The sequence below is a fragment of the Trichoplusia ni genome, chromosome 23 (genome assembly GCF_003590095.1).
Source record: "Trichoplusia ni isolate ovarian cell line Hi5 chromosome 23, tn1, whole genome shotgun sequence".
Classification (NCBI taxonomy): Eukaryota; Metazoa; Arthropoda; class Insecta; order Lepidoptera; family Noctuidae; genus Trichoplusia; species Trichoplusia ni.
Window position 1 is genome coordinate 2,779,358 of NC_039500.1, and position 10,367 is coordinate 2,789,724.

The 10,367-nt window shown below is 34.5% G+C and overlaps 1 protein-coding gene across 1 annotated transcript; it reads right to left on the minus strand.

Moving 5' to 3' along the window:
- Window positions 1-4,519: 4,519 nt before the first annotated feature.
- LOC113504937 (dynein regulatory complex protein 11) lies at window positions 4,520-9,649 on the minus strand. Its single transcript, XM_026887455.1, has 11 exons — window positions 9,135-9,649; window positions 8,617-8,840; window positions 8,079-8,292; window positions 7,651-7,876; window positions 7,080-7,275; window positions 6,789-7,002; window positions 6,321-6,624; window positions 5,843-6,118; window positions 5,273-5,497; window positions 4,840-4,967; window positions 4,520-4,680 (listed from the first exon to the last, which is right to left on the minus strand). The coding sequence occupies exons 1-11, from the start codon at window positions 9,444-9,446 to the stop codon at window positions 4,573-4,575; spliced, it is 2,427 nt and encodes an 808-aa protein (XP_026743256.1). The 5' UTR covers window positions 9,447-9,649; the 3' UTR covers window positions 4,520-4,572.
- Window positions 9,650-10,367: the final 718 nt, after the last annotated feature.

Here is a 10,367-nt window from a genome sequence, read left to right on the forward strand (position 1 = left end):
AGTAAGAAAGAGGGTTATTTGTTGGCATCGGTTTCTGATACTCCAAAAGTAAAGGAAGGAACGTTAGTTTAGGCAATACATGTCTGTCACTCTCTTCCGCTCAACCCAAAAAAAAATCTATTCAAGTCGCTTTTTACAAAATTACTAGCTTCGCATGGAATCTATTAACTTTTAAAGTGAAAAACCCTTGTTAAAGAAGAAGAAATCAACATTTTTGCATCAAACAAAAACTGGTTTTATCCATAAAAAACGTCTAGGACAAAACAATTAGCATACGGTAAATAAACAATTTCAAGTCGCCATTGTTGCGACATACGCAGAATAAAATGTTAAAAAGTATTCCCAACCGTACTTACTAAACAAATAAACAAACATTATTGCTTGACAAAGTAAATACAATTTTATCGATAAAAATAAACGTAATAAAATAAAGTGTTAACTGACTAATCTCATTGCCCACAGTAGTGATGTTGGTATAGGATATCGATAAGCTCGGCACGAGTATCGAGACTTAGGGATGCCACAAGTTATGTATGTTTGGCGAGTTCTTTTTATATAATGTATTAAAGAAATAGGCAATGGGTACTAAATTAAAAGAAAAAAGAAAAGAAATCACAATATGACATACCTATTTTTTTAACAATTAAACTCGTGTCATAATAAATTTTAAATATATTAAAAGATTCTGGAAGTCAATAAGATAATTTAAATCAAGCTCGGAACCAGTGACTCATGACGGTATCGCTAAAATTGATCAAAATAAGAGACTCAGTGACGCTTTAAATCAAATTATCATAGTAAGCTTTTGATTTTGTTCGATCCAAAGAGTTTACTAAAAATTCTTACAACTAAACATTAAAAACGCTTAAACTTTACTTTTCTATAATATTTAATCTTAGACCATACGACAAGACACATGTAGTGATTCGTAGATAGATCTTAAGCTGACCACACGGCCGTAGCAAATCCTCCGCCGACCATAAGTCTCAATCTTTGGAGAGTATTCCCTAAGACGTGTGCGTTTTCAACATTATCTGTATTGAATTTTAAATTTAAAGTTGTAGGTACTTTTGGTGCGATTATTTGATAGTTTTTTTTTTTGTTAAATCTTAGTATTATTTTGTTAGTTTTATGTAATGATTAGGTAACTAAATATAATAATTAAATGATATTGAGATGGAGTCTTAAACATTTTTTTTTGTTACTGTACTTATGACAATTCAACAAAAAAAATCTGGAACTATTGTAAACCAATATAATACAAAACACATATTTAACTATCTGATGTCATATTTTTATTGATATCGATGACATCGACACAACCCCATCACTATTCCAACTATTAGGTCCGAACTTAAGTGGGATATCGTAAAATTATAACTTTATACCTGCTTATGACATGGCGATAAGCGTCGATATATGCGGGCCACCACTACCAGATTTTGGTTCGTAATACCAAATTATTGCGGACTCCACGCTACTGTTTGGGTATTAGGCCTCTTTTGTGAAATACTCTTTTCAAAACATTTATTCCGTATTTTTATAGGATTATACTGAGATCTGCGTTATTTTGTTTGCGTAACAGTACTTGTAAAGTTATGTTTTAATGTAAGATGTTATGACAATTTCTTGCTATATTCACTGCTTTTTAATGTGGGTCTTGGGAAGTACTTATTTATAGGGATAATATTTGATTTCTTGAATAGTTTTCGAAAGAAAAAACAAATAAAGATATAATTTCTGTTAGACTAATGTGAGACTCTCAATTATTTTCGAGTGACCGTTTCAACTTTCATTACTTTCATCTTATGTACGACTGCTTGTATTTTAATAAAACATATCTAAAACCATCAGAAAAAAGTGTGCTTAAAAACCCTTTTTGATTCGGAAGCTAAACTCTACATAAATAAAATCATTCATTTCCCCGAGTTTTCCAGTTTCACTTCAAACCACGGGAATGTACAACAAAATCGCTTTTATTAGGAGCATGTAACACTGTTTTTCTATTTCAGTCACAAAGGCGAACCCCACAAAGGATAAAACAGGTACTGTGCAAGAAAAAGCGTGAAAATCTGCGTTAGCAAGTTGTTAGCAGTCCTTTGTGTGTACTGAGAATTTTCCCGCCTTGAACTGTGTTTTTTTTGCCTTACCTTTTGAAGTCTTCGATTTTTTAGAATGCATTTTATGTTAATGTTTATGTTGCCTTTTGTCTGGTGTTGCGTTACTTAAAAGGGACTATGTGAAGGGTTTTTTTTGGTACACAGTTTTATTAATTTGTAAGTCATTTGAGTGAGGTGATATTTTTGAGATTGAAAATGTAATGTATGATTTATTTATTTATGTTAGTACATAATTATACACGTTATACAGCTTTGATTACAATCACATTTAAATAAAGCTTAGCATTGGAAATTTTGACAGCCACAAATTTTGTACCACTTATTTTAGCCAATGCACTATTAAGTCGAACACCAAACCAAATACAATAATCAAAATAACAGACAACTAAACACTGACAACCAATACGGGACTTCAGTAACCGAAACCGTATAAAACCTCGTTTAATTCCCAAGCTGATAACGAGCCACGGAAACATTTCAATAGTTAGGCGAAGCTGCAAGTATTCTAGGCTCAAATTAACGAACAATCATTGGAGAGGCGGACTAGATGCGCAAATCTAAAATTCATGTGCGTTGTGATATGAACGTGAGCATTGTGGGGTACGCCAATTCGGGTATAACGAAGCTGCAAGTATTCAGGTTAATGCTGCAGGGTTATGAGCCGTTTTCGTTTTTTTTCGGACAATTTTTGGATGCAGTTTGTAATGGATTTCCCCATGGATGTTGGGTTATGTATTTTGATTGTTCTGTGTTGGATGTAAATGTTTCGAGATGAAAGGATAACAAATGAAAAATGTTTTGAATTAGTGGGTTTGCTTGAAAGGAATATCTGTCATACATATCGGTCAATGCAAGTAAAATTTACACACGAAACATTGAAAAATGCTTAATTATTCTGTACCATAGATATGAATTATTTAAAAGAAATTTATTTCTTTCGTCACTTATCAGTACACTTTTCACCGACAATTCACGTCATTAATCGGCGAAATGTATGAAAGCGCAGCCAATATTTTTTTATAAATTCTCCTGAAGGACTAATTACATTTTTTAATCAAACACCCAATGTTCTTAGTCATGTAGTATCAAACCTGTTGACATTAACGTACAAACAAATTCGAACCGTTTAGCCTAGCCGGTGTTCAGATAAACAACGTGGGTTAACTGTAGGTGGGAACATAGAATATTCATGCGTGGCAAACACTGTTGGCCTTCTCGTAATTTGGTTTCGCTCCATCTTGCTTTAGTGGACCGAATGTAAACTCAGTAATAGGAGTGACATGTGGGTTTGAAATTCTGTAGCGGGATTTATTAGTTTTTAGCAAGATTTTTCTTCTATTAAGTAATGGTCGTAAGGTTGTACCTTGGAGTATACCTTTCAGAATATAAGCCGGTTTTTGTTTGAATAAATAAAAATGAAAGTTTATTGTCTTTAGTTTACACTTAAAAAAAAAACTTTAAATACAGAGCTCGAGAATTGGGTTATAGATATTAAAATAAGATAATTAAGTAAATCAAGTTGTTCTCAACCTTTCAAAAAGCCTAACCTGAATTCTTTTTTTTTTCGATCGTTAAAAACAATGAAACGTAATCCTTTAACTCTATCGGATCCCTTAAACTTCTTCCAAGATATTGTTCTGCCCCCGGCGACCTAACTCATAAACAATGTCACATTTTTGAATACACGGTTTTTCAATCGGTAATACCGTCTCTAATTTCCACTTCCTTCAGCACCGCCCGTGTGAACGTACCAGGTGCTACCCCGACATCCTCTTAGCGTACCCCTTTTTACTTTGAAGATTTCCCCCAACAAAGTATTACAAGTTTGAAAGAGTGAATTCTCTTTTTATATTCCCGTCCGAATATTTCTTACTTTAAACGTCGGAATGTTCTTTTCAGTTATAAGTTGTTGGGATTGTAAAGTACATACTTTTGTGTTTAATTCGTGTTTTATTGTTTGGAATAGTTTTGGAGTTTCTAAAATTGAAATGTTATTGTTTTGTTTTACTCATTTATTTATTTTTTAAATAAAATAATAATACAGGATTAGGATTAGATATTAGGTACACACATTATTATGACATTAGAATAGAATATCGGTGTAATGTATTTTTCATTTTAGAGTTTCTGTCGAATTCTGCTTAGTTAAGCTTAAGGGTAGAAGCAAAGTTCTATAAGTTATCGAGAAAAAAACCAAAATAAATTACAATAGATCTTATCTATTGAAATTAGTGGAAAAATGTAATAATCCATGCTTAATCTAAATTGAAAACCTGTTAAAATCTTACTAGAAATACCTACTCAAAATACTGTTAGCTAAGCAAATCTTAAAAAGTAGTTATCTGAGCATGTTTATGATCTAATATGTCGAAGACATTTAAAAATACACGCTACTCGTTTCAAAATCGCCAAAAGGTCATTATTTCAAATGAATTTTAAATTTCTTCTTTTTTTAGCCTCCATTTTCTACTTCAGCTTGCAATTCCTCCAATCTTTGCATGATCTTTTGTCTTCTCTTCTCCATCGGTGTCTTGTACCACCAGGAGTCAGCAGCCGCTTCCTGAAATAATTTTTGTTTTTAGAATTTTTCGTCCAACTATGGAGATCAATTTCTCATTCGATTACTAATTAACTAGTTACTTTAGTAGTATACAGAAATCACAAGATAAAACATATGGAAAGAAATGGTCACATAAATATTTTAAGGCATTACACATACTTGTTCAGCATACACAGGTTCCCAGTAACTGAGCTTGACGGCCACTTCAGCGGCTGTTAATGCGCGAACACGCAGTTGGAGACGTCTTTTTGTTGTGAGCACAGCATCTAACGCTGCCAAGAGTGTTCCTAGAAGTTAATCCACAAATATCACTGTTTATTTCAATACTTGTAGTTTTGTTGTAACATAACAAGAACATTGACACCTCAGCACAATTGTTTGTTTATTTTTGTTTTTAAAGTAATAGAAATCTCTTTTGCCCGTCCTTCACTTCATCGTAAGAGCTTTTGCTGCGAGAGAAGAAACAGCGCAACAAACTCTCCAGCAGCATCATCTTACCGTTAATAATCTTGACTTTACTCATTTCAGTTTTAAATAGCAATTAGAACATTTTAATTGTAATCAATAAAAAATATACTTCATAAAAAAATACCCATTGTATAGGAATCTGATACTCTGGACAGACAAGATATCTCCAGCCTGGGATTCAATGCTCCTGCCTTATGAAGCCTTGTCCTCCACAGCAAGGATATGCTTCCATAATCAGCTCTGGGTATCGGGATTATTTTCTGATAGCACTGAAATAATAGCTTTTGTTCAGCATCCCAAGGAGCTCTAGTCGTACCAATGAAGAGGACTCTGTCTTCTGGACATATTCCTGAAAAGAAAATTATATTACTATCAGAGTCAATAATGTGTTTTTAAGTTTGTGATATTTTAGTAGAGTTTAGCATATAAGTATTTTGGTTTTGGGCTGTAAACTTATATTTTGTTTTAAAATAAATGAATGTGGAATTGACGGCAAATTCTTTCAATATCGTGCTAATTTGTATGTTCTTTCTTGTAAAGGCAAAAATATTTGTCTAAAATTGTTGATTACCTATTTGACGGACTAAAAACATTTTTACTTTTTATACCCAGTCATCTCTACCATGGTACATTTAACAAAGTTCTGGATTTACTGCTATTTGTTTTCATTACTTTTTACTTGATTTTTTTTTACCTTTAATGATCTTCACTAGATCTTTCTTCAATCGTTTCGGGTCCGTCTTGTCTGTCTTTGGTATCTTCTTCACAAAAGGCTTCTCAGCATCATCCATCCATATAACAGATGGTTGGAGAAGTCTTGACACTTTCATCACCAAATGTATGAGCATTATCAAGCCGGACTTTCCAGGGTATTTGCCAACAATGTTGGCTGGAGTCAGATCGAATAACATAGCCCCGACTTCTGTGCAGATTGCGTGAACCAACATTTTCTTGCCACTTGCTGCAGCTCCTATAATAACAACTCTTAAGCATCACTATGTACAGGTATGACAAAAATTGAATAAATGATTAATAATAACTTAAGTGGACAGAAATCGCAAAGGATAGAGAGGTTTGGAAGAGAAAGGGGGAGGCCTATTCCTAACAGTGGGATCTAAAACAGACTATATAAAAAAAACTTACGTAATTATCTTTGTAAGTTTAAACCTTACCTGTGATAAGAACAGATCTCACCAACGGAGCATGATTTCTAACAAACTCAGAACCCAAGGGCAATATGCAGTATTCCTTCACCAACTGCCGAACATCGCCTAGGCAAGGCAAAGCCTCCACTCCATCCTCCGTTGTAGCCGATCCTATATAACACTTCTCTCCTACAAAATCATCAATGTTTACAAGTGGGTATGGACGAATAATCCCGTTAGCAACGAGCTCTTCAAATAAAGATTCGGTTGTTCTATCTGGTGTCAAGTCCTTTTCCTTCTTTTTCTTGTTTTTCTTGCCTCCACGACGGACCTTCAAACATAAATTTAATTTAAAGAGTTTTTAAAGTGCCTAAGATAATTTTATACGTCAGTTGCAGCAATAAATATATTTGTACTATTTTAAGGAATAAACCATTCTCCAACTGTTTAACAACCGTAAAAACGTAATAGGTAAAAAAAACAACCAAAACTGACCTTTTTCTGTTGCTTCTTCGACTTTTTTCCTTTCTGTGCCCTGTCTCTATCAAAAGCTGCTTGTAGCAACTCCAGTTCATTTCTCATCATTTCGTCGACAATATTTCTTATTTCTTGTTCTATTTTCACCATTTTCTCTCTTTCGATCATATCTTTGTAGTATCTTTCATGGGGATTATCTATATCATCTTTGAATTTCCAAATGTCTTCATACCTATAAAAACATTAAGTTATAATTCTTCAGTGTACAACATTTGAATTGGACTATACAAGAATTCATTATATGCTTACTCTTCATTAGCTCCAACCATATCTTTCAAGAACGCAGAAGGAGCACACTTATAAACGGTAAGATCTTCCGGTTCTTCTTTGTTTTTATTATTTTCTTCGGTTTTATTGTTCTTCTTATCTTTACTCTCCTTACTTCTCTTAGATTCTTTAGATGATACGGGAGAAGACTTACTGATTTCACTATCCATGCCGGTTCCTGAAACATTATAGCAATATTCAACCATTTATTTCTGTATTTTTCCCGTATGCTATCCGCATGTGATTGATACATATTCCGCATATGTCCGCATTGTGATTTAAGGTACAATTTAACTTAACTTCAGGCTATTCACTCCTGGACACTGCACACTAAACACTGCTGGACAAGGCCTCCCCCAGGTTGCGTCACAATAAACTTTTTCATCGTAAAACTGAAACTTTGTCATCGGTTCATCGAACCGAAGGGCATCTTACACTAAGCTTACCGATTCACGGTCTCCATTCAAGGACTCGTCTGCTCTAACGGCCATCGGTACTTTAACATCAAATCATAAGTCTACTAGAACTAATACAAAATCTTAATTAGTATAACCTGTCCGGCTATACATAGCTCTGCTTCCACCGCTTTCCTCAGAAGGCATCTCGGGGAACCTTCCAGTTCTATCATAGTACTCCCTGATCCATCTCCTCAGCTCGTCTCCGATCTGCTCGTTGATCTTCATTCCATGCTGAGCACGGAGTTGCTCTTCAATAGTGACTAGTGCTGTCTGGTACTCTTGTTCTCTCTCCATTTGTAATGTTCGACGATAGTCTTTGACCTAGAATAATTTTACAGTGTTATTTGTCATACTAAAAATGAAGATCATAGATAATACATATATGATATTTGCAAGGTTCTTTAGATTCTGCTTAAATTTTTTGTTGATATTTTTTTACGATTTATCTATTTATACCCTTCTGCATTTCAATCAAGGATCCTCAAATCCAAGTTTTCTTATTTGTTAGGAATTATAAACTTACTTCTTCAGCTTTCTTTTTCGACTCAGACTCTGAATACGGTGGCAGTTGCATCCCAATCAGCAGTTGTTCCTCATGTTTCCTTCTCTTTGTAAGTCTTCTTGCTAGGAATCCTCTCCACACCTTCTGGATAGCTGTAGCCGCGGCTGCTGACATCTCACCTTTCTGGTCTCGACCTTTTTCTTTCAGTAAACGGATTTCCTTCATAAACTGTCCCCTGTTAGGTAACAATATTTTTTTATAGAGAAATAACCATTGTTTTTGTATGTTAATGTAAAACAAAACACATATAACACAACAACACACCCAAACCGACCAAAAACAATAGCCAGTACCGTTGAAGTCTTCTATTTCCGCGACTTTGGAGAATTAATGACATACTACTATCGTAAAAGTATATACAATTGTAAAGGGGCTGGTATGGCTTAAGTAACGAATTGAGAACTTGGTTAATTATTTATTAATTTCATGACTTCTTTTTAGTTATTTGTAAGATAACAAGTTAATCGTTTAAATATTTTTTTCTACAGTTAATACATACCGTAGTCTCCCCTGTCTCGCCCTTTCATGACTCTGTATGATGATGACAGCCTGTTGTTCTGTGAGCACCAAAGGCTGTGGCTTCGGAGGCTCATAACCCAGTTTCCTTAAAGTATCAAGAACAAACTGCCGACGACTTTCAATCTCTTCAGCTCTTTCCCGAATGAAGAACTGAGGAATGCATGGTTCCGCTTCGTGGGGCGTTACTTGAAGCTTGACTAAAGCCTAGTAACAAAAAAATATCATTAAAAAAACTAGTAAAAGAGCCCGTCAGTTTTGTGCTTCTTTCAATCAAATAAAGACAGATACGTAATAGTATCTTTTAGCACGGTATTTTATTCGTTGGAATTTTTAGACATAAATTACCAAAATAATGACTTGTTTATAAAACACTTAAAGATTACATAAATACACCAAGCAACATTAAGATTTTCAACATTTTGTAAGAAACATAGTGTTAAAGATTAAGAAAAATTAAAGATTAAGAAATACCATAAACGCTAATCTCGTCCTACTAACCTCATCATCATCAAAAGTATGATCGGACACGCGTAGCTCAACCAAATCATGTTTTATCTCTATCAGTCTTCCCAAGCAGGACTCCAGCAGTCTTTTGACTATCATTCGCTTCTGCGGCTGCAACAGCTGATCGTAGACCGAGTCAAGCCTGGACAGTAGCACTGTGTATCTTACTCTTAGTTCTAGAAGAAGTGGGAGTAAGGTGTTTCGGTCTGCCTCTCCTGCTTCGAACACCGCCTCATCTGCTTGTGTTGCTTCTCCTATTAGTTCTGATGTCTCGATTAGTAGTTCGTTGTAGGTTTTGTTAGACATTGTGTCTTACTTTTTTTCTTGTTTCTTGTTTTTTGGAATTTTTCTTCGTCCTCTTTGTTAGTTACTATTGGAGCTGCTAACAGCTGTTAAAATTGTCTCTTAAGTAGAGTAGTTAGTAATATGTTATCACTTGTTTTTGTAAGTAAACCTATTCCTATTATTTCTTTCAACGTATCTGTAGCACTGATTACTCGCTATACACTATCATCATTGGTCACAGCTTGTGGTTCAGCGCCTTTGGCTGCTGTCAATCCCTATAGCTGCACGGTATTTCTGCTATTACCAGCTTTTTTTATTGTGCACAAAAACATTAGGTACTTACGAACGAAAAAATAAAACAGATTAAGATAATAATAAAATATAAGTGTTTTCCGATTCTCGGACCTACCCAATATACACACAAATCTTCATGAGGATCTGTCATACCGCTTCGGAGGACACAAACTGCGATACGAGAAGTGTATTCGTATACATAAGAATATACAAAAAAAAACACTGTTGGTTCCACTTCATGTCCTTCTCACAAATCCACTGTCTCTGTCCAAATTTACCAAGTTTGATTGCACTTCACATCTCACTTTTACATTATTTTCATGTTTATCGTCTAAAACACCAAAAATTCAAGCGCAGCTCTCGAAGTATTATTCGAACACGGCCAGAAGCTTTTGTTGTTCAGCTTTATCGACTCAACTTGCGTCGCTAGGCACACTATCTGTTTCGTCACGGTTGAATTAACGTGTTTTTAGTTAAATTATCGAAGTGTTCGTGCGTAAATATTGTATCGATACATTATGTTTTATGGGTGGTTGTCCTTTAATAAGGATCGCTTTTTTCTTGTTTGTTTGAATTTGTTAAATATTTCGTAGAAAGCAGTTTTTTTTTATAGTTGTGTGTATTGAGATAAGTTTTATTGACGCTAAT

What these genes read in the sequence shown, in the direction of transcription:
- LOC113504937 (XM_026887455.1), bottom strand. Translation starts at nt 9,446, where the DNA reads ATGTCTAACAAAACCTACAACGAACTACTAATCGAGACATCAGAACTA. An exon ending in ATGGTTGGAGCTAATGAAGA is followed by an intron (nt 7,003 to 7,079) that starts GTAAGCATATAA and finishes ATGTTTTTATAG; the next exon opens with GTATGAAGACATTTGGAAAT. An exon ending in ATCAGATTCCTATACAATGG is followed by an intron (nt 4,968 to 5,272) that starts GTATTTTTTTAT and finishes ATTAACTTCTAG; the next exon opens with GAACACTCTTGGCAGCGTTA.